Below are 25,038 nucleotides of genomic sequence, written 5' to 3'. Positions count from 1 at the left end.
TCAAAAAGCCCCCAACACAACCATTTCATTTGCAATTCTCCTTCACTCCTCACAGCAACAGGTCCAGCTGGATCAATTCCATCTCTGTATTGATTCCCCAGCTGGCTGATAACATATGGAAATACTTGTAAATTCAGATTTTAGTATTTTGCTTTATAAAGCATGAGAGCATTGAAGATGAACTTGATATAATCAATATTTTTTTCTCCCTCCAAGTATAAAAGTGACTCTCAAAAGCTCCCATATCTTTAATCTGGGCAGCTACAAGAGAAACATCCTTTTTGTTACTATAAAATCTGGAATTACCTCATAGGGACAACTCTCCCAGGCACAGAGTGGGATTTTTGGGGTTGTCCTGTGCCAGCAGGAATTTTATTTATGGCACCTGCACCCTGAAATTCCCCATTAATTTTGTCTTCAAATTCTTTAAGCCTGGGCAAGTAGAGGAGTAAAACACTGCCAGTAAACTCAGTCACATAAAAGGAGGTTCACATGTCTGCAAACTTTTAATTGCAGCAACTACTGCAGTAAAAAGACATCAAATATCCCCCTCAAACACTGGCACTTAATCCTTGTTCTGTCAACCACTGGTAAAACTCCCACTTCAAAAACATCCCACATGCTGCATGGTACAAACACACACAGCACTTTACACTTGATTTTCCAATATGAAAGCACAAGTCTTGTAAGGATTTTTCAGTTTTTTCATGAAGTTCTTTCAATTTTACAAGTACCTGAAATAATCTCTTGTCAGTTCATGGCAACAATTCAAAGAAAAAAAAATTCACTGATGTTTTCTGAATTTAAAAGGGTCATTTATTGCTTTTAAAAAGGCCTTCAAAAACCCCCAATTTCTGTGCATTTTCTAACAAAAGGAAGCCCAACCTCTACTATTACCCAATAACTCATCTCACCTATGCACAGAATTATTTTGTTTTGCTCAGTTGAGATCCCTCTGAAAAACTCGACAAGAGATTCTCAAACCATCAGCATTCTGCACATTATTTTAAACATATAATTAAAGAAAGTTTCTAAAAACTGCAGTGACAGGAGCAGCAGAAACTCTTCAGTTTCTAAGGAAGGCGGCTCATGGAAGATGCAATGAACACAAGCCTGGGCGGGATTTGTTTCATTTCCTGGATTTGGGGGTGTTTGACTGCCAAGGAATTATTTGGAAGTGTAAAGTCAAAAATACTGCATCGGTTCAGAGGAATCAGAGGGACATGGAGAAAAGATATCAATAGTTACAATGAAAAGATATCAACAGTTTTTCATTTAAAGACAGCAAATGGAACAGTTTCAGCTACAGGGAACTGCAGAGAGTAAGGACAGACTGAGCTCCTGAGCTCTGGCACACAGGGAATGGCAATCCCTGAAAAAGGCTCTGATTTCACACTGGGGCTTTTCTCTGATTCCAAAACAACTCTGATTTTCCTTTTTAAAGAATGAAAGGATGGGTTGGGTTGAGTTGGGAGGGACTTTCAAGATCATCTCATTCCACCCCAGCCATGGCAGGGCCACTTCCCACCATCCCAGGCTGCTCCAGCCCCAGTGCCCAACCTTGGCCATTGCAGGGATCAGGGGCAGCCCCAGCTGCTCTGGGAATCCCTTCCCAAAATCCCACCCCAGGCTCCCTCTCCAGGGAATTCCCTCCATTCCCAGCTCTCCCAGCCTGCCATTGGATCCATCCCCACCCCGACTCCTCTCTAGGAAGGGATTTTGGGATCTGGGGGCTTCACTGGGAACCTCAGCACTCCAGGAAGGGTCTCCCTTCCCTTCTCCATCCCCAACTTCCATAAAAATCCCTGGGGATGGATTCTGAGTGTCCCAAATCCCAGAATGGTTTGGGTGGGAAGGGCCCTTCAAGCCCATCCCATTCCAATGCCACCATCCCAGGCTGCTCCAGCCTGGCCTTGGGCACTGCAGGGATCAGGGGCAGCCCCAGCTGCTCTGGCAATGCCAGCCCAGGCAGGAATTCCTCATTGCCAAGATGCCACCCATGGCTGCCCTCTGGCAGTGGGAGCCATTCCCTGGGTGCTGTCCCTGCAGGCCTTGTCCCCAGTCCCTCTGCAGCTCTGCTGGAGCCCCTGCAGGCCCTGCAATGTGCTGGGAGCTCTCCCTGGAGCCTTCCCTGCTCCAGGGGAACATTCCCAGCTCTCCCAGCCTGGCTCCAGCCCTGCAGCAGCTCCATGGATTCCTCTGGATTTGCTCCAGGTGCTGCTGCTGCTGTCCCCAGGGCTGGGGCAGCTCTGCAGGTGGGGTCTCACTGAGAGGAACACAGGGACAGAATTCCCTCCCCTCTTCCAAAGCAATCCAGAGCTTCCAAAAAGTTTTTTTTGTTTGTTTCATTGTGTCCCCTTCCAGCTTTACCTGCTGAATGCGGAGCTCCAGAAACCCAAAACCAGCAGGAGATTTGAATGAGAAAAAGAGGGAAAATCTCCCTATTATTGCTGTAATCCCAAAAAGCCACACACATCCAGCCCCAAACACCACAGAGAGGGTTTGCTGAAAACTGATGCAGAAATTATTTCAGTATAACCCAGAACAGTCCCTAATATTCAGTTTTGTAGCTGCATTTTGCTGTTTCACTGCACAGCAAATCCACGTGAAACAGGAGCTGCCCTATATGAAAAACAACAATTCCTCATCTTAAAAGCTGGAATCTGATCCAGAAAGGGAAGTAGGATGCACACATGGCAGACAAGAAGTGCCAGAAATGAGTAAATAACCATTGAAAATCACACCCTCACAAGTTGCTGAATAAAATGGTTACAGGAAAAGATTGCACATTTTAACTGATGTCTCTGGATAATGAATTGTGTGCTGCTTCCTTGTACAGATTTTTATCAGAGAATTTACTCAATATCTGCATGGTTCCACTGCTCTTCTCTTGCCTTCTCAAAGTGAGGCAGTGAAAAAATGGTGAGAAGAGAGAAAAAATGGTGAATTTCCCAAGGGATGAAACAGAAGCAGTTCCATGAAGCCCTGGGATGGAATTGCCAGAGAAGCTGTGGCTGCTCCTGGATCCTGGAAGTGTCCAAGGACAGAGCTTGGAGCAACCTGGGATGGTGGAAGGGTCCCTGGGTTGGAAATGGATGAGCTTTAAGGTCTTTTCCAACCCAAATTCTGATTCCATGATTCTCTGAACTCCTGAAATCCACAGGAAGCTTGGCATGAAGAGATATCAGAGCTGGCATGGAACAAAAATGATCTGCAGTGCTTTTAAAAACACATATGGTACCACACAACAGAAAATATTCTGCATTATTGTCTCAGTTCTGTGGCAAACAGAGAATATCTTCTTTGGGCTTTAAGTTGATAAATAAATAGACGATTTTTGTTGCAGGAAAAAATCTCAGAACTGGATTAAAGTGGTAACAGATATGAAAAAGGTAAGACATTGAAAACAATGATAACAATGATAAAAGGTAAGACATTGATAACAATTAAAGCAATGATAATTCTGAGAATTAGACAAATCTTTGAACTCCTCTGTCAAGGTTCATTTGGATTTGCTTCTTAATTACCACAGCCCTGCTTTGCTGTTTCCCCGTGCACAAATTCCCTGAGCGATTCTGGTCTGCAAAGGGTTAAACTCCCTGACACGGAGGGAAAAAAACCCAAGATTTCTAAAGTGGCAGGAGAGCATCTCCTGATTTCAAACACATGATTATCCTCCTCTATTTCAAAAGGCAAAGCCTTTGGAGGCCCAGCAATATGCATGTGAATGGATCTGCATTGCACAGTCCCAGCTCTCAGGTATGAAAATGCTTTTTGGTTCCAAAGGAGGGAGATCTGGGCACTTTCATTTCTCCCTGACACGCTGAAGGGGCTGAACATGCCACCAGCATTTCTGAATTGCAAAGGGTCATTTCTGTCCCCAGCCCCAGCTCTGAGGGTTCAGCCACTTCTGCTGGGGCAAATTCCCAATTTAAACCAAGACCAACAGAGCAAAGCTGGGCCTATTTCACACCCAGAAACCGAACCCACATAAAGGGTGGAAAAAAGTTCAACCAGAATAAAAAAGAGAAGAAATTCCCACCTTGCAAGGATTAGTGTAAAAATGGCACATTACTTTTCCAGGAGGATCTCACAAGTACAGAAACTTGATTCCATCTCATCTCTCCTGTAGGAATGGGGGTCAGAGATTTTACAGGAAATTTGCAGTGCCCAAGACCAATTGGTTTTGCTCTTTAAAGCAAAAATTTGGCTGCAAAGAAGTTGTCACTAGGCTTGTCACCAAGTCCATTACTCTGATTTTCTCTCCTATTTTCTGCCATTTTCTTCCTACAACTCCCTCTAATCATCTTTAATGAGATTTCTCTCTCCCAGTTTTAAATTCCTTGTTTCAGTTTTGAGGGAGTTTCACAGAACACAGAAAAATGCAGAATTTTGCCTTTTGTAGTGAATTCTCAGGGCAGAAGAGAAACTTTTATTTAAACTTTCATTCCTGTGGCCAAGCCTGGCCAAAGGTGGGATCTGTGTCACAAATAATGTTAGAAAGAGCTGGTGCAGCTCTCTTCTCTCTGCACCAAAATCCCAGAATTTTGGTGCAGCTCTCACTGTGGCCAGACCCTCCCTGATTTTAAGGATGTTGCCACTGGACACAGCCACAGGGTTACATAGTCAAATCCCGTTTCCCCAAATCCATGGGGTCATATAGTTTAGTCCCAAAACCACAGGGTCATTTCTCCTCAATCACATTGGGGTCACCATTTGTTGTCATATATTGTAAAGGTTCCATATCACCAGAGTTTTGTACCTTCTTGATGTTTCTCATGGACAGCTCCTCTAGCACTGACTGTTCCTGGTCCTCACAGCAGCCAGCTGACTGCAGTTCCCACCAATCCACTCTTTTATACCACTGCTCTTACTGGCTACAGCTGTGGCCTGTTAACATCAGGCCTGCTCCTAATCCTTAGTAACTAGCTCAGCTGCAGCTCTTTAGGGGCAAAAATTACTTTCTATACCACCTTCATTACCCATACTGTATCCCCCTACAATTCCCCCTTTTTCTTTTAATTACAGAGTTGCAGCATTTCTAGAAATATATATTCAAATAAATTAAGATTATGACATATTCATATATTTCATTCAGAACCAACAGTTATACAGATGGTCAGATATCATAGTACAAATATATATATTTCTAAATGTTTGTTCAGTTTTGCAGCTTTTCTCAGTCCACAAAGTACTTATCTTCAAAATCTTTTATACTCATATTTAATAAACATTAATAGCTACAATTGATATATTTTACCACTAGTTTAGTATTCAAATCCTTTTCCATGAATCCACAGGGTTTTATTTCCTAAACTATTTGACCCCATGGATTTCCTCCAATCCATGGGGTCATATAGTTTAGTCCCAAATCCACGGGGTCGTTTCTCCCAAATCACATCAGAGTCACCATTTGTTGTCATCACATTGCAAGGGGTCATTTCTCCCAAATCACATCGGGGTCACCATTTGTTGTCATTACATTGCAAGGGGTCATTTCTCCCAAATCACATCGGGGTCACCATTTTCTGTCATTACATTGCAAGGGTTCCATATAGAGTTTCATACCTCCTTGATGTTTCTTGTAGGCAGCTCTTCTAGGCACTGACTCTTCCTCATCGCCACAGCAGACAACTGACTGCAATTCCCACCAATCCACTCTTTTATACCCCTGCTCTTATTGGCTACAGGTGTGGACTGTCAACATCAGGCCTGCTCCTGATCCTTAATAATTAAACCAGCTGCAACTCTTTAAGGGGTGAAATTACTTTCTATACTCCCTTTATTCACTTATATTCTATCCCCCTACACCTCAGGCATTGTAAAAGCTGCATCTTTTACACAAAGCTCTCCCCAAACCCAGCATCCTCTGTGCTTAAATTACAGAAACAAAAATTAAATCTCTTTTTTTCCTGTAACACAATTCATATGGAAAAAGCTGGGTTTAAGTCACAGCTTATTGTTCATAAACCTAAATGGACTTCCCAAAAATCTACTGCTGCCAGATGTCAGTGGTCCCATCTCCAGCTCCTCTGGCTGCACAGATCCCTCTCTCCCACTGAAGGCCAAGCTATTAATAAATTGTTTTTCAACTTAGACTGGATTGATCATTTATTTTCAAAATCCCTCTTCCCATCATTTACTCATTACCCGCCTCCTCTTGATGTAAGAGGACAGTTATTGCCTTCTGCATTTATTGTGCTGGCAAACAGAAACTCTGAGCAGCATTTCCTGGGGATTCTCTCATTTATCTATCAGTTATGGGACTGGACTATTTTTAGGGGCAGGAAAAATTAAAATATCACTCAGAGTGACAGCAGTGAAAATGAAGGCAGTGAGTCCTCCTGTAATGAAGGAAGAGTGTTCTTATGATTTCCATTATTTCAGCCATTGAGTTTGAAGGATTATTTACAACTTTAAAAAAAAGCATAAATTCTCATAAACATTATTGCTTTCTAATGAGACTAATTACTAACTAATGCTTAGGCAGAAAGGGACTCTAATCATAAAATCATTAGGGTGGGAAAACCCCTCTGAGGTCATCGAGTCCAACCATTCCCAGCACTGCCAAGGCCACCACTGCCCCATGTCCCCAAGTGCCACATCCACAGGGCTTTAAATCCTTTCAGGGATGGGGACTCCACCCCTGCCAGGGTGGGCAGCCCTTTTTGGGAAGGAATTTCCTTAAAATCCCCCCTGAGCTGCCCTGGCCCAGCCTGAGGCCGTTCCCTCTGCTCCTGTCCCTGTTCCCTGGCTGTCCCCTCCTGGCAGGGACTTGTGCAGAGCCACAAGGGCCCCTGAGCCTCCTTTGCTCCAGGCTCAGCCCCTGCCCAGCTCCCTCAGCCCCTCCTGGTTCTCCAGACCCTTCCCAGCTCCCTCAGCCCCTCCTGGTTCTCCAGACCCTTCCCAGCCCTGTTCCCTTCCCTGGACCTGCTCCAGCCCCTCTGATTTGAGGTTCCTCAGCATGGCCAGCACAGGGGAATGGTCATTACAATTTGGAGTTGTAATCATTTCTAATTATGTTACCTCAATTAAGAAATCCTCCCTGAGGGTTGATTTAATCCAACATTAACTTAGCGCAGTATTTGTTCCCAAACTTCAGCTTGTGATGGGAAGATGGTGGGAGGAGAGAACAGAGCAGGGTGAAGCAAAAGCTGCTTATTCATTAACTTCCCATATGTTAAAACATTTTGCCATATCCTATGTAAAGTGATAAACACAGCTTTTAACATTCAAAAAATGCCTTCAGTTTGGTCCTTTTTGCCTGTTTAAAACGTTTCCATCTCGTGACAGCTTTTTTTTGCTCTGTAAGAAGGAGAAAGGGAAAAGCTCAGATGAAGCTACACTCAAAAAAAACCCCACAATCACCAGGGGGGCTGAGGAAATGCTGGAATTTGGACTCAAAAAGTGACTGGTGTGGACAAACTTGGCTTCACTCCCTCTAGAAGAATCCTCTCCTGAAGAGGATTCTTCTCCTCTCCAGGCTGGGCATTTCCAGATGGTTTGGAGCACCTTGGGTCAGTGGAAGGTGTCTCTGCACAGGGGGTGGAGCTGGATGAGCTTTTAGGGGCCTTCCAACCCAAATTAATCTGTGATTCTATAAAAACATCCCAGCTCCAGGGCTCTAAGCTATCAGTTTCCATCCAGATACCATCACCCCTTGGGCTTGTGCTAATTCTCCCAAAATAAAACCATGGAATAAAGTAATATTTTCCCCTGAACTTTCTAAACCTTTTTTTTTTCTTTTTGCACACGCTGGAGAAATAAAACCTGCAACAACCTGAATGAAACTGTGGTTCCACATTAAAATGATCAGGTGTCTTAGTGCACAGCAGGAAAAATCCTGGAATATTGGTTATCACAGGGTTTTTTTGTTCTCTATAAAGACACACATACATAATGGAAAATAATCTATATACAAACATTTAGGGAAACATCAATAACTGCTGTTCAGCGTGGAACAACTCCTCATTTTGTTATTAAGCAGCATTTCAGCCTTGCTATTGATTGGATATGTGATAGTGAAAGATGAGACTGAAGCAGGTATTTTTCATGGCAAACATGAAACTTCTGCATTTTTGGTGCACTTGGGGGAAAAATGCATGGCTGAGGTGTGTGTTTAATAATAAACATCTTAGCTACTTAGTCAGAAAGGGTAAATAGAAGATTATGAGGAGGAAAAAAATGAAATCAAGGCTGAGACCCAATTGTTCAGAATAATGATTGTGGCTGGGCAAGATATGGAGGCAGAGCATTAAATCCAGCACTCCAGCCCGGGCTGTCAATCAGGTGGAGGTTTCAGATATTGTAATTGGTAGCAAGTTTCCTAATCTCAACCTGCCAGGCAAGAAGCAATTCAACAAAAGCTCTGTCCCCCAAACAGAATGAAATCTGAAAAGAAGAATTTTCTAATGTTGGCAAGATCACTGGGTGGGTTGACAGCTTTATTATGCTAAACCGACAAAAACATTACGTTCTGGTCAGTGCTAAAAAGGGTGGTTTTTCAGGAGCAATGTGGAAATACAAAGCACTGGGAAAGTCTGATGAACTCCTACTTTTATCTCCCTGGTGCAGCACATGAGCTGAGACATAGAAAAGTCTCCTGGCCCAAGCACAAAATGAGAAATTAATATATCTTGATTTTCTCCTCAGGTCTCCCACTGCAGTGATTTGGGAGAGCTGCAAGAAGTCACAGTGGCAGCTGAATATCCATTTAGAAAGGAAAAGGCCCCACTAACTTCACAGAAATAACACAATTCATTAACAATGAGATGATATGGCAGTCAGTGGAATTCATCACATGGAAGCTGTAATGTATTTTATTGCTTCTATTGGAAAAGTGCTTGGAAATGGAGTTAAAGTATTGACTCTGTGTGTGTGGGTGCATATATACATTTATTTATTTGATACAGAAAGAGAAATAGAGCCAGGCAAACAGAAACAGGACACTAATACCAAGAGAATCTCAAAAATAGGAGCAGAGTGGGAATGATGGAACTATTTTCTTTCAAACCACGGATATTTAGGGAATATTGGATTAATTCCATGCCTTCACGGGAATGAGAACACCAGGTTTGTTGAGCTGTCCCTGCCTCTTCCCTAAGTGCTCATCAGCCAAAATAATTCCCTACTTGGCTGGATGCAGCCTCAAGTCTCCAAACATGCACCTACATCCCTGCTAGTTGGCTTTGGAACGTGTGAAGGAATGCACACAAATGTGGGGAGAGTAAACATGTTTGCTCTGGCAAACACAGACTTCTAAACACTCTGAGAGGTGAGAGCAGAATCATCCTCTGCTCATGGAATTCTCCCTGCTACAGCCACGTGAGATCACAAAGAGTAAACACACTGATGACTGAACACAAATAGAAACAAAAAAAACCCCTTTAAATTGCTAAATTACCTTGCAGGGAATGAAAATGTTTGTGGTTATTATCCTGCTTTGTAGCAGTCCCCTCTCTGTTATCTCCATCTTGCAAACTGCACTTTACAAAAAGCCCAGCAAACAGCTTCTGATTATTGAGTTGTTGAGATCTGAAAAGGTAAACAAGGCTCTGAAGCATCTGAACAAATGTGGGGCTGGCACTGCTGCCACCTGAGCACTTGTGCTGATGAGAATAAGCCAATTCCTGGCTGGGAAGCTGCAGATCAGCTCCTCAGCTCAGCACTGGGGCTATCACTGCAGAGCATGTTGGGCCATCCTAAGCCTTGAATAGAAAAAGGAAGAGATCATTAAGTTATAATTTCCCCACACAATTGGTATAAGCATTTCCTACCAACAGGATTAGGATGAATACAAGATCCCAGAATAAAGCTGCTCAGCAGTGAGGATGGCAGTTTAGTGTCTAGTAAATTTGATTTCTCTGAAAATCCTGACACATCATAATAGCAAAATCCTATTTACTGTAGCAAGCAGGATGGATAATACCATTTAACACCTGGGATAGAATGTGCCATCAGCTCAGAGCTTTGTGCTCTGTGTGCTCATCTTACCTTAAGGTTAATGCTCCTTGACAGCCTCCATGGAAAGCAGAATCCCCAAATTAAGTGCAGAGCTTGGGATTTGCAAATCCTTCCTCAACGTTTAAGGCAGGGGGAAAAATGTGTGCAGAGAAGTGGATCAACATTTCCTGAACTCAAAGTCTGCATTCCTAGGCTGGGATCTGCCACTGAGCCCTCTGTGGGGCACAAGTGTCCCCACACAAAAGCCACCACAAGAACTGTCAGAGCAGTGAGTTCTAGGCTGTTAAATGTGTGCTGAATCCAGGGTAACACTAAAACCTTCAAATTCCTACACAATGGCAAAATTGTGGAATTGTTTAGGTTGGAAATGCCCTCTGAGATCATCAAGGCCACCAGTGAGCCATGTCCACAAGTGTCACATCTTCAAGTTGTTTAAATCCCTCCAGATCCAAGGTAACACTGAAACCTCAAAAATCCTACAAAATGGCAGAACTGTGGGATTGTTTAGGTTGGAAGAGCCCTCTGAGATCATCAAGACCACCAGTGAGCCACATCCTCAAGTGCCACATCCTCAAGATGTTTAAATCTCTCCAGGGATGGGAACTCCACCTGTGCCAGGGTGGGCAGTCCCTTTAGGAAAGGAATTTTCCCAATTTCCAAACCTCCCCTGGCCCAGCCTGAGGCCGCTCCCTCTCCTCCTGTCTCTGTTCCCTGTGGACTTGTGCAGAGCCACAAGGGCCCCCTGAGCCTCCTTTTTTCCAAGCTCAGCTCCTTTTCTTCAGTCTGAGCCCCTTTCCCATCTCCCTCAGCCACCCCTCATGTTCCTGCTCCAGGACAATCCCATCACCTCACCCCACAACCACCTTCACACCAAACTGCTCAACACTTAAAGTATTTCCAGGAGCACAGAAACTTGGCTCCAGTGGAAAATATTATGATTAATATGGGGATCCGTATCTTGCTCATTCACACTGATAAACTAAGTAGTTGTGTCATACAGCAGGGTATTAAAATTAATTTCCTTCTGCTCCCATGACTTGGGGCAGGATTCTCCTAATGATGCATATTAGCATTAGGAAGCAGTGCAACATGAAAATAGCTGGGTTTGCTGGAGGAAATTGGAACTGGGGAGTCCCATCAGTCTCAGAGGCAGAGCAGGAGCAGACACAGCTCACTGAGTGTCTGTGTGATGCCAAAACTGCAGAAAGAAGGAGGAGAGGGTCATGTGCCCTTCATAAAATGTTGTAAAGCAAAAAGCAAAGAGGTGAAGGAGAAGTGGGATGGCAGCTACTCTGCATGGAAATTGTGTGTAAGCGTTGATGGGGAATGGAAGGTGCACAGAAAAGGGACACTGGAGATGCAGAGCTGGTTATGAATAAAGTGTATGGACACTGGCACTGAAACCAGGGAAAAATACTGCACCTCTGCACTGAATTAGAGGGACAAGAGTATTGCATTTGGGTTGCCCCCAGAAAAAGGGAGGAATGATGAATTTGACTCCATGTTCTCAGAAGGCTAACTTATTATTTTATGATACCATATTATAGAAAAGAATGCTGTACTAAACTATACTAAAGAATACAGAAAGGATACAGACAAGAGGCTAAAAGATAATAATGAAAACTCCTGACTCCTTCCAGAGTCCTGACACAGCCTGACCGTGATTGGTCATTAAGCCAAAACAATTCCCATGAAACCAATGAAACAATCATCTCTGGATAAACAATCTCCAACCACATTCCAAAGCAGCAAAACACAGGAGAAGCAAATGAGAGAATATTGTTTTCCTTTTTCTCTGAGGCTTCTCAGCTTCCCAGGAGAAGAATCCTGGGCAAAGAGATTTTTCCAGAAAATGTGACTGCCACACAAAAGAGTGAAGATATCAACAATTTTCCCTATAAACACCTGGAACAGCTTCAGTTACAGGGAAATGCATCAAGAAAGGATAGAGATCTTGAGCATGTGGCACATGGGGTACCAATGTCCTTCCTTGAAAACAGGCACTGATTTCACACTGGGGCTCTTCTTTATTCCAAAAAAATTTATTTTCTCCTTAGAGAGTCACAGAATGGCTTGGGTTAGAAAAGACCTTCAGGATAACCCAGTGCCACCCCTGCCATGGCAGGGACACCTCCCACTGTCCCAGGCTGGCCTTGGACACTGCAGGGATGCAGGGGCAGTCTCATACCTGAACTTTTATCTACAGCCCATCATAACTACTGTAATTACCATATTCATGTCACTGTTCTCCAGTCACTCAAAGTCAGTGCATTACAGTTTAAGCTAGAAGTTGTTTCTCAGTTTTCTTGCAGTGGAAAATTCTGAGACCTTTTTTCTACTTGCACCATTTGCTGCCTTGTTTGCCTGTGCTCTCTTTGTGCTGGGTAAAAACATCTTCTTGTTTGGGGTGGGTTTATCCTTTGCTCTAAGCCATAAAACCCCTTCTAACAAACACACCCTTTGCCTCCTTGGTTATCCAGTGAGACTGGCTCAGCAATTCTTTTCTTCTATATCAAAACTTGCTTCCATCTCTATTCCTTCATCAGACTCCACATTTAAAAATCTTTCTGCTAAGCACACATATCTGTGAGACCTTCTTGTCAGACTTTCATCCTTCCCAACAAACTGCCCTGACCCCTGTGCAGGACCTTGCACTTGTAAATAAATAATTAACACAGTGTGGGGCACAAAATCTCACTGACTTCAGCACTGTTTTATCTCTGGATTTTGCTGTATTCAAGAACCACCTTCCTCCTGTGGGTGGACAGTGAAAAACAGAGACAAATTCCCTTCCAAGCCCCACGTGTGAGCACCTAAATCACAGCTGCACACCCCAGTCAGATGCAGAGCAGGGCAAGGTTGTTCTTGAACTGCTTTGTTCAACTCTCTGCTCTTGCTCTGCTGCTGTGGAGCATGTAATAACTAATAGCTTATGTGCTATCTTTGACCTAGAAACACTGGCAGCTGGTCGGGGAATTGCTGGCTTTTGGGGAAGTATCAAAAGGTTTTTAGCACATAAACCAAATTTATGAACAGTTATTCCCCCTGAGAATAGAATTGTTGATGTTTTACTATCGCAGCTGTCACTTGTGCACAGTTATTTTGTCCTGTATTAATACCCTGTAAAGGTTGAGCATCTTCCCTCAGTCACTGAAATATTTTATAATTGACAGGCTTCATCTGGCACTGAATATGGATAATTTTCTCCATAAGGAGCACACTGTGCTGACACTAATCTGTTCTGTTGTCATCTCCCTTTATTATCAACGTCTGCATTGTTTTTTCTGCAGCACTGAAGAACACAAATACGAAGCTTCTAATTGAAAAGGCTAAATAATCAAAAAGCCAATTAATCATCGAGATGAGCTCTGACACTCCATGATGCAACAGCCAGAAATACCACATAGGCATAACTGAAGTGTTTTTAAAGTGTGCTTATTTGATGTGGGAATGATCTGAGATTGTAATTAGCATTCTTTGTCACAGGTGACAGACTCAGATTGAACATTTCTTCATCCTGACACAAATTCTCTGAGCTCCACTTGCTCCCACCCCACCTCCTGCTCCAAAATTCCAATTCTGCTGAGCAGCCCATGCTCTGTCTCTGTGCACCTTCCACTGAAATCAGGACAAGTTCAGGAACAACAAACCAACCTCTTTCCATGCTCTGTCGTTTCCACACCTATTTCCATCTCAATTTTCAAAATTCCCAGCACAGAAGCTCCCAGGTGACCCCATGAGGGAAGGTGGGATTGCAGGAGCTGTGACCCCTCTGCTTGTCCAGGTTTGCACTCCTAAATCTCCACCTCTCTGCAGAAATTCCAAGTCAGATTTGGAACACAGAGTTTGCTCCTCTCAGAGCTGGAACAGCACTTGTTTGTGTAGGAGAGAGGTGAAAATTTACCTTGATGACAACGTGGAAAAGGAGAGGATTTTACCTCAGAAAAAGGAGTCAGAATGAAAAGAGAAGGCTTGGAACCACAGAAACTCCACTCTGAATGCAGAGCAAACATCACCCATGGTATAAAACAAGGAATTCAGGGATTTCCAAACCAAGTAGAGAAACCAAGAGAGGGCAGAATTTCCTATTTCACATCCCCTGGGGGTGGCACTGCAGCAGAACTTCAATGAAGTTATTTAAAGTTCATTATTTCCCTTGCACAGCACAAAAATGGATTTACACACATTGGAGTCTTCACTGACAGGAGCAAGTGAAGTCATTTGTCCAAATCAGGACAAGTTCAGGAACAACAAACTAACCTCTTTCCATGCTCTGTCGTTTCCACACCTATTTCCATCTCAATTTTCAAAATTCCCAGCACAGAAGCTCCCAGGTGACCCCATGAGGGAAGGTGGGATTGCAGGAGCTGTCACCCCTCTGCTTGTCCAGGTTTGCACTCTGAAATCTCCACCTCTCTGCAGAAATTCCAAGTCAGATTTGGAACACAGAGTTTGCTCCTCTCAGAGCTGGAACAGCACTTGTTTGTGTAGGAGAGAGGTGAAAATTTACCTTGATGACAACGTGGAAAAGGAGAGGATTTTACCTCAGAAAAAGGAGTCAGAATGAAAAGAGAAGGCTTGTACCACAGAAACTCCACTCTGAATGCAGAACAAACATCACCCATGGCATAAAACAATGAATTCAGGTATTTCCAAACCAAGCAGAGAAACCAAGAGAGGGCAGAATTTCCTATTTCACATCCCCTGGGAGTGGCACTCCAGCAGAACTCCAATGAAGTTATTTAAAGTTCATTATTTCCCTTGCACAGCACAAAAATGGATTTACACACATTGGAGTCTTCACTGACAGGAGCAAGTGAAGCCACTGTGCCAATGACCTACATGAATATGAAAAATGACCAAGAAAAAAATCTAAAAGGATGTAAAAGGTAAAAAAAGGTGAAAGAAAAAGCTGTCCAAGACTCATGGTTTATCAGACACCCTTTGCCATGAATTATTCCACACTAGGACCCCAGAAAAGTCTAGTTTGGATAAAATCCCACTGAAGCTTTTTCCTCTAACACCAAGCCAGTTATGGGAGAAAAAGGAAAGTGCTCTGTGTAGTTTTTTGGTGAAGGATCTTAATTTTTAATTAAAATATATGAAATAATTTGAATATATGTTTAAATAATGCACCGATTTAGAATCATTAAACTGATTTTCCCTCATCCTTTCAAGCTCTTTTTCATTGCCAAGAACATGGGACTTCATTAATGTCATCTTCACAAAGAGAGGACAAAACACTAACACGTATCAGTTGTACCCTCGATTTAAAATATTAATTAAGACCAATTACACACCCTGATAATTTATGCAACATGTTCTTCCTCCTAATCCAGACAAACAAGGGGTTTTCTTCTGGCCTGCTAAGCTGCATCAATGGATATGAATCTTGTTAGCAATTTTCACAACCAACTAACACAAAAAAATCGGAATTAATCACCAATATATAAGCTCAGGAAGAAGGCAGAGGGGTAAAGGAGGGAAATGTATTCAGGCTGGAGGTTACAACCAACCTGGGAGCCAGGAAATGATGACAGCAGTAATTATTTGAAATTAACATCCTATAAAATAATACCCTGTAAAGAATAGGGATGTTAACAGCAATATGTTAAGCCACTGTAAGCAAATCCCACAGCTTCCCAAGCTGCTCTCCACAGTTTAATTTCAAGTCTGTGATGAGATAAAGACACAGAAGTGCCTTTTAAACACGGTATAAACTTGGAATTAAAATTAAACTCTCCCTGTACTGATGGAGGAATAACTAATTCCACCCACTGAAAGCAGAAATTTGCTATGTCCCTTCACACTTCACTTTTTTTTTGTTGTTAATTTAATTTAAATTATTTTACTTGGTGACACTTCTTCATTTCCACTGGCTCTTCATCAGCATTGGTACAAAATAACCTCATTATTTCATTTTTCTGCCTGTAATTACCGTGACAGATGAAATCCCACAGCAAATGTGAGAACTTTGTTAGGAAAGAAAACAAATATTCTCCCATCAAACCTTCCACCTTGTCAATATTAAGCCAGAAACAGCAGCAGTAATACAAAAAAATAACCCTTCTGGCCAGAATTTTAATCTTTCTCTCCTTAAAAAAGTCATCTTGTAAATATAACCAGGAGGAGAAATTAATAGAAAGGGAAAAAAATGGGGAAAAATGTGCATTAAAAGGGAAAAAAAAGATTTTACCCTCTCTTCCAGCCGAGCCAGCTGCTCTTTGTAGTAGGCATCGTGTTTCTTCAGCTCCCTGTCCTTCTCTTCCAGCTGCCTGGCCTAAAAAAAAGGGAACAGAATAATAAAAATACTGACAATATCAAGGATATTATCCATAGTTCTGAGCTTTTTCCTCCCCTCCTCAACAGCCCTGCCTGAGTTTGCCCAAATGGATTTGGAACCATCACCAGAATGCACCAGGCTGGGGTTTATTTTTGGTTTTAATTTGAATTAACTTGGCAAATCACTTCTGAATTTAATAAAACCTAATTCTAAACAGGTGGATATTTAGGAAAACAAAATCCTTTTCTATATTTGCTAAAAAGTGCATCCAAAACTCTCCTGTTCTGTTTAATTAGGAATCACTCCTCTGGAAACTCCCAGATTGCAGTATTCACTAATACCATAGAATCCCTCTCATGTCCAATAACCTAAAATAATACAGAATAATTTAAAATATTTATCTTTTCAATCCCAATATGACCTGAGTGTTCTTTTAAGAGATACTGCTCCCAGAAAATTGATGGTTTTGGCTTTTCATCTGCAGTATTTCCCATTTTCTAGGATTAAGGGGACTCATTAAAAAATAGAAAACACATTTAAAAAGCACACATGCACAGAGGAATTTATTAAAAATATATAAAGCTCTAAGTCCTGCAGTGTAAATAGCAGACAAGTGATTTTTAACAAGCTATGAAGGATTTAACACCTAAATTATCAATGAAAATACTTTCTAGGTTCAGCATTTTTTAATAAAATATCTTTAGTGGCTAATAATTATCTAATAAAGGTCATTACAACAATTACAGCACATATTGTAGAGACACAAGATTTGATTCCCTTCATCAAGACTAAATTTTTGGGTTTTTTAGCAAACACCCAAGGAATACATTAAAAAGTTTGGATTTTCTTGTTTTCTCATTCAACTCCTTACCTTTGCTTCTATGTCCTGAAGCATGTAAAAAATGTTAAAATTCAAATTAAATTTATTTTATCATCGTGAACAGAAAGAATGCAAAAAAACCACAAACCCTTCCACAAGCATTTCAGGTGTATCTGGAAAAATGCAGAAAACTACTTGGAAATTGTTGGGGGTTTTGTGCAATTTCTTCAAAAATATCCCAAAAAAAAATGTATTTTGGATGAATTAAACTCTGTCTTCTGGCAGCCTCTCCCTCAGAATTCCATGGAGCACATGCCCTGTCCCCCAGCATTTAAATCAGCCTTGCCTCATTAATTACAGCTTTTCCAGAGCTCGTTCCATGAATTATTCCACAGCCAAGTTCCCATGTTCTGTTTTGGTCATGGTTTGTGTCTCCTTGCAGACAATCCCTGATGGTGTCCCAGATCCTGTGCTGACAGAACTTCTAAAATTCACTGCAGGTTTTGTGTCCTCCCAAACCATCCTCTCCCAAATATGGATTCATGGAATGGTGTGAGTTGGAAGGGAGCTGAAAAATCATCTCATTCCAACCCCAAAACTTCCCACTTCAAAGGTTGCTCCAAGTCCTGTCCAACCTGGCCTTGGACACTTCCAGGGACAGCCACAGCCTCTCTAGAAACTTGTGCCAGAACACCTCATATTCCAGATCTCGTATTCCAGATCTCGTATCCCATATCTCATATTTCATATCTCACATTTCATATCTCATATTATATATCTCATTTTTTAGATCTCACATTCCAAATGTAATATTCTAAATCACATATTCCACATCCTTACATTCCATATCTCATATTCCACATCTCATATTCCACATCTAATATGCCATATCTCATTTTCTAGATCTCACATTCCATATCTAATATTCTAAATCTCATATTCCAGATCTAACATTCCATATCTCATATTCCACATCTCATATTCCATATCTAACATTCAATATCTAATATTCCCTATCTTACATTCTGTATCAAATATTCCAGATCTCATATTCCAGACTGAATATTCCACATCTAATATTCCATATATCATATTCCACATATAATATTCCATAAATAATATTCTAGATCTCATATTCCATACCTCATATTCTACATCTAGTATTCCATATCTCACATTCCAGATCTCATATTCCAGATTTCATATTCCAGATCTAACATTCCAGATCTCATGTCTCATATCACATTCCATCTATCATATTCCAGATTTCATATTCCAGATCTCATATTCCATATCTCACATTCCATATCTAATATTCTAGATCTCACACTCCAGATCTCATATTCTAGATTTAATATTTCATAGCTAACATTCTACACCTCATATTCCAGATCTGATATTCCATATCTAACATTCTACATCTCATATTCCAGATCTAATACTTCATATCTAATATGCCAGATCTAACATTCCATATCTCATATTCCGTATCTCACATTCCATATCTCATATTCCGGATCTAAGATTCCAGATCTCATATTCCATATATCATATTCCATATCTCACATTCCAGATCTCATATTCCATATCTTCAAGGCATTTTCATGGGTACCCAATGCAAATATTCCATGTTTGACCATCCCATGATCCCCAAAGCACAGAAGATCTCCAGAAAATTCCTGTTGTGCAAAACAGGTCAGTGGCAAAGAAAAGATAAAATTAATATTCCATAAAGCTCAGGAGAACTCAGTTAAGGTCGAGTTCTTACATTCCAATGGTGTTCCCCATGATTCTATCCAAGAGCTGGAATTAAAACTGACTTTGGAAAGGCAATGGGATGGAATAAACCCAGGGAAGAACCTCCTAACTGGATTCACTCACCCCATTTCTGCCAATTCACGAGGGCACAGCTTTGCAGGGTGTAGAGCACAACAGGTCAAGGGCACAGCCACAACAGAAGAGACAAAACCCATCCTTATCCTCCAGGATTTAAGCTGAGTTTAATCCTTTTCCTCTGTCTTGCTGTGATTAGGGAATGCAATAACATTTATCCCATGGATATCCCTCAGAATGGAAGATTTTGCTCTGGAAATTTGATTTACTTGGGAAGTTGGGTTCATTTTTGGGTTTGGTTCCCTGTAACCCCTCAAAATAATTAATCATCAAACCAGCTGGATTTTACTGCTCTGCAGTGACACTGCTAACTGTGCTGATCTGTCACTGATAAATTATATTATATTGTATTGTATTATATTATATTATATTATATTATATTATATTATATTATATTATATTATATTATATTTATAGTGCATATGTGTATATATACATACACATATATATCATATGTATATACACTATATATATATTTATAGTACATATAATATACTATATATAATATAGTATATATGTATATATATACTATATATATACACATATATACTATATTATATATAGTATATTATATGTATATATAGTATATATATACTATATATACTATATATACTATATATACTATATATACTATATATACTATATAGTGTATATATATATATAGTGTATATACTATATAGTGTATAAAATATTAAATAATCTATTTATCCAAAGGTTTGCTTCCCTGTGTAGCGAAAGTAACTGGAAGATTTGGTTGGCAAGCAAGAAAATCAGCAAAAAAGAGTTTCTTCCACCCCTAACACTTGTACAGCAACGCAGACACAGCAAAGTTCAAATGAATTAATAATAAATAAAATTATTCATTTATACAGGAGGCTATAAATATGCCAGTAGAGGAGAACTGAGTGCCAAAATAAAAACCTGTAAAGTAATATTATATTTATGGGGCTGCAGCAACAAGATCCTTGTGAATGTCAATGAGCTGCAAGAAAATAATTAAGAACAGCTATGTTTTCAATTAGCTGAATGCTGCACTTCAGGTGTAAATGAGCTACTGGAACAGGTTGGTTGTTTCTTCACAAAAAGCTCTGACAGACAAAACCTTTGCTTGGGTGTTTTCTAAAGAAAAACCACCCAAATTTAATACCCAAATCACATCACTAATATTAAATACAGGTTCTTCACAATCACAGGGAAATTGGACCAAGATTTAAAGGCCAACCTGGGTTTTGTTTTCATAGGTAGCACCTGGACATGGACAACACTTTTCCAGTGATGTTTTCAAAGGTAGCACCTGGATTTGGACAGCACTGCCAGAAGTTGCCATCACTGGAAAAATGGATTTCTTCCCTACAAAAGAATTCCAGGAATCACCTTGTACCTGACTGCAGGGACACCTGCAGAGCCATCTGGGACAAAACCAAACCCTGGATACAACAAAAACACATTTATTTTGTCCTCTGTGGGGCAGAACAGAACAAATAAGCAGCTGGTTGAAAATCTACATTTAATAATTAAATGTAAAAATAAAAAAAGGAATCTATTGCTGGATGCAACAAGATTCCAAGTGTGCGTGGTCATAAATTGTTATTATTTAAGGTGAAGATAAAAAAAAAATCATTATCAGGTGATTTAATGTAGGTTTGTAGGCAGATTTCAGACTCCTGAAGCCTTTGGCAGTCCCAGGTTTGGAGAAGAGACATTTTTTTGTGTCCCTCCAAACCATCCTCTCCCAAATATGGATTCATGGAATGGTTGGGGTTGAAAGGGACCTGAAAAATCATCTCATTCCAACCCCAACAACTTCCACTATCCCAAGCTCCAAATTCATTAGCATCCCAAAAATTCACAGTGGAACTGCTGACATGGCTCCAGTTTGGGTTTTTCTGGGAAAAGAATGATCTGCTTCAAAATAAGAGTTCAGTTTGAATTAATAAATTAACATCAGCCAGGTTAAAAACATCATCTTCTCAAAACATCATCTTCTCCAAACATGATCTTCTCAAAATATCATCTTCTCAAAACGTGATGTTCCCAAGACATGATCTTCTCAAAACATCCTCTCAAAACGTGATCTTCTCAAAGCATCATCTTCTCCAAACACGATTTTCTCAAAACATGATCTTCTCAAAACATGTTCTTCTCAAGACATGTTCAGTCCCTTGAAAGTCTTCCCTCAGGGTCATCTCAGTGAATTTCCCAAAACCAGCCTCATCATCCTGAACACAGAGAACATCTCACCAAACATCAGGAGATGGGGCAGGTGGACACCAAGGGACTGGTGACCTCCCAAGGCACATCCAAGGATTCCAGACCTGGCACTGGGGCTGGGGGCTGGAAGAGCTCCTGTCCCATCAGGTCTGTGACTGAAGATTTTCCAAAGGAAATGCTAATCACAATGAGGGCTCCTCTCCTGGGAAAGCCCACATGGAATATCTGCAGTCTTGGGATGAGCCTGAAGGAAAAATGAATGGGTTAAAGGTTAAAAGGAAGTGGTGGCAGCTCCCTAAGCACCATCCCACAGGAGATCTGCTGGCAGCTCAGGATGGGTGGGATGCACCAGAACAAGAGAGATCTCAAAACATCATCTTCATCATCTTCTCCAAACATCATCTTCTCAAAACATCATCTTCTCCAAACATGATCTTCTCAAAATATCATCTTCTCAAAACGTGATGTTCCCAAGACATGATCTTCTCAAAACATCCTCTCAAAACATGATCTTCTCAAAGCATCATCTTCTCCAAACACGATTTTCTCAAAACATGATCTTCTCAAGACATGTTCTTCTCAAAACATTATCTTCTAAAAACATCATCCTCTCAAAACGTGATCTTCTCAAAACACCATCCTCTCAAAACATGATCTACTCAAAACACCATCCTCTCCAAACATCATCTTCTCAAAACATCATCCTCTCAAGACAACATGATCTTCTTCCACCACATTGTTGGAGGTTTTCCATGTCTTTTCCAACCTGAGGTTTGCTGGATGAGCATATCCATGGGTTAGAGCTAGGTGTGAATTCCAGAGCTGGGAATTCAGGTCCAAGTTGTGAGTGTCACATTATAAAATAGTTTTTGGGCATTTCATGAATCATGGTTTGGGCTGGAAGGGACCTTAAGGATCATCTCCCAAATCCCTGCACAAGCAGCGACATTTTCAACTCCATCAGGCTGCTCAGAGCCCTGTGCACCTGACCTTGGATGCTCCCAGGGATCTGACGTCCACTGAATTCCTCTCCTCACCCCTGTGCCTCTACGTTTTCACACGAATAAAATCACATAATGCTTCATAATTTGCATAAATTATTATGATCAGCAAAACTACTCTCCTCTTCCACTGCATGGAGTGTCAAAGGAAAAAAAATTCCCAATTTCCACGTCATGGATGTTGAACTGCCCCAGTTTTAATTTTTAACCTTCTATTTCAGCATATAAATACACTCATCATACCGAACAGGCAACACCAGGAACTTATGGATATTCTTGGGAACAGATGCTGGTCCCTTCCCCCTCAAAGAATTCCTTTTAAATTAACATTAAACACATAAAATCATCCCTAAGCACAAAAAAATCATGTGGACGCATCACTTGAAAAGAGGGATGTTCATTTCCACTTGTGAAGGCGGAGAATTGTTAGGAATTGGAAATGGCAGCACCAATAATGCATCATAAAACGGAGTCTTTGACAAGTGTAATTAAAACAAGCTTTTGTAATTACCACTAAATGTGCTACAGTACATTTTCTAAAAATAATGAAGTCCTAAAAGAGTGAGTCGAGCAGATAAAAAAGATCACATTGAGAGGAGGAGGCTAATGGAGAAAATTAAGAAATTGAATTTGTGAACAAGTAAGGATCTAGTAGTGTAGAACAGAAGATGTGACAAGAAGCTTCATTTACTGAATCTCATTATAGACCAAAGGAGAAAAACACAAATGTACAAATGCCATGGAAAGAGTTACAGATTCCAATCCTCATGTGAGTCATGGGAATACGCACAGGAAAACCCACAGGAACGTCACTCTCCACCAAGGCAGAAATTCACTGAGGTTGTTGCCCCAATGCTTTGAGAAGGCTGAGCTAAAGAGAGTTACAGAATTAATTAGGGATTCATTCACAGCATCTCCTGCATGGCTGCACCTTGGGCAGCAGCAGAGCCCAGCCAGGGCTGCACCCAAGATGAACCAAAACGGCCCCAAAATGCACGAGCGCTGCCGGGGTCTGTCCCTGGGATCAGCTCTGCTCCATTTGCACCTTGCAGTTCATTGTCCCATTGCAGCTTTAGCCCAGGCAGTCCCACCCTGCTTGTTTTTCTCTCTCCAGCCCACGGGGTTTGTGCTCCTGGGCTGAGATTTGGGGCATTTGTCCTTGGTGCCCAGCTGGAGCAGGAATTGGTTTGTCTCCCTGCTCTGTGCACAGAGCTCACCATCCCACAATGTGAAGCCCAGACCCACACACTAAAGCAGCACAGAATGGGAAAAATAGAAAAGCTAAACCTTGAGCCATCACCCCAACAAGAGCTTCTCCTATGCCAGAATAAAAAGCTGAGCAAGAAAAACCTCAGAATCCCTCAGGCTGGAAAAGCCCTCCAAGGTCATCCAACCCAAGCTGTGACTGATCCCCACCTTGTCCCCAGCCCAAAGCCCTGAGTGCCACCTCCATGCATTCCTTGGACACCTCCAGGGATGGGGACTCCAAACCTCCCTGGGCAGCCCCTCCAGGATGTGGGACACTGGAGGAGGAGGAGGTGGATGATTTAGGGAGAGCAGACACAGCCAGAGAGAGCCCAGAGGTTTCTGCTCTAACAGCGCCAAGAAAGAACGACTGAGGGAGCTGGGGTTGTTCAGCCTGGAGAAAAGGAGACTCAGGGGTGACCTCATCACTCTCTACAACTTCCTGAAGGGTGGCTGTGGTGAGCTGGGGGTCGGTCTCTTTCTCCAGGCGACAACAGGCAGAACAAGAGGACACAGTCCCAAGCTGTCTCAAGGGAGATACAGGCTAGAATTAAGGAGGAAGTTTTTCACAGAAAGAGTGGTCAGATACTGGAATCATCTACCCAGGGAGGTGGTGGAGTCACCATCCCTCGATGTGTTTAAAAAATGACTGGATGTGGCACTTGGTGCCATGATCTAGTTGAGGTGTTAGAACATGGGTTGGACTCAATGATCTTAAAGTCTCTTCCAACCTAGAAATTCTGTGATTCTGTGATTCTGTGAAGAGGCCACAGCTGGCATGCCAGGGCTGCATCCAGCTGGGGTTTCAGAACTTCCCAGCCTGGAGACAGAGAAGCTCTGCTGAGCCTCCTCCATCTGCAAGGGACATGGCTCATGGAGGAGAAGCAGCAGGAGGGAAGTTCTGAGTCACCACTCACTCACTTGAGAGGACCCCGGGTTCTTCCAGCCTGATTTATTTTATGATCCTACCCCAAAACAAGCCAGAAAAATCTCACATTTCTACCAAATGACCAGAAATGAACAATTACAGAATCCCAGCCTGGTTTGGGGTGGAAGAGACTTCCAAGATCATCTCATTCCAAGCCCTTCCACCAGCCCAGGTTTCTCCCAGCCCAGTCCAACCCATCCTTGTACAATATCAGCACTAAAGAAAAGCTGCCACTTCTCACCAAGCTCCCAGTGAACCATCTGGTTAGCTCAGCTTCAAAACAACAGACTCTGAAGACTTGATTCCCTTGCAAATAAAAATTAAAATACACTCATGACTATTCTAGTGATTAGCAACAGGCAGAAAAGCCTCGTGTTTCCATCCAACTGTGGTTCAAAGGAAAAAGAGACACTGAAAAAAAATCTGAATTACATCTCTGTGTGTCACTGGGAATGAAAGAGAGGCATGACTTATTCCTGAAACTCTATCCATGTTTTTCAGTCAGCCAACACAGTCCAAGGAGATCAAACATTTTAAAGACTATCTGTGCTGCTGCCAGGTATTTGTAGCAATTCAAATATTGTCTCTAACCGTGGCTGACAGCTTCTGATGTTTCAGTCATATGTCAAATATGGAGTTTTTCACTAAGCTGAAAGAAGCAGACAGCTCCACATGAGCCAAAGTGGATAAAACA

At 41.7% G+C, this 25,038-nt stretch overlaps 1 protein-coding gene across 2 annotated transcripts in view; it reads right to left on the bottom strand.

Moving 5' to 3' along the window:
- Nucleotides 1-25,038, bottom strand: part of CHCHD3 (coiled-coil-helix-coiled-coil-helix domain containing 3) — a 156,164-nt gene that overhangs the window by 43,332 nt on the left and 87,794 nt on the right. The window contains exons 5-6 of one of the 2 annotated variants that reach the window (XM_058023464.1): nucleotides 17,118-17,132; nucleotides 16,160-16,243 (exon numbers count right to left, since the gene is read on the bottom strand). In XM_058023464.1, the coding sequence (XP_057879447.1) occupies nucleotides 16,160-16,243; nucleotides 17,118-17,132 (99 nt within the window). The remainder of the gene's footprint in view (nucleotides 1-16,159; nucleotides 16,244-17,117; nucleotides 17,133-25,038) is intronic. The other variant, XM_058023465.1, reaches the window with a different exon arrangement.

Source organism: Melospiza georgiana, chromosome 4, assembly GCF_028018845.1.
Source record: "Melospiza georgiana isolate bMelGeo1 chromosome 4, bMelGeo1.pri, whole genome shotgun sequence".
NCBI classification, from domain to species: Eukaryota; Metazoa; Chordata; class Aves; order Passeriformes; family Passerellidae; genus Melospiza; species Melospiza georgiana.
This window is presented reverse-complemented; position numbering and strand designations above follow the sequence as displayed.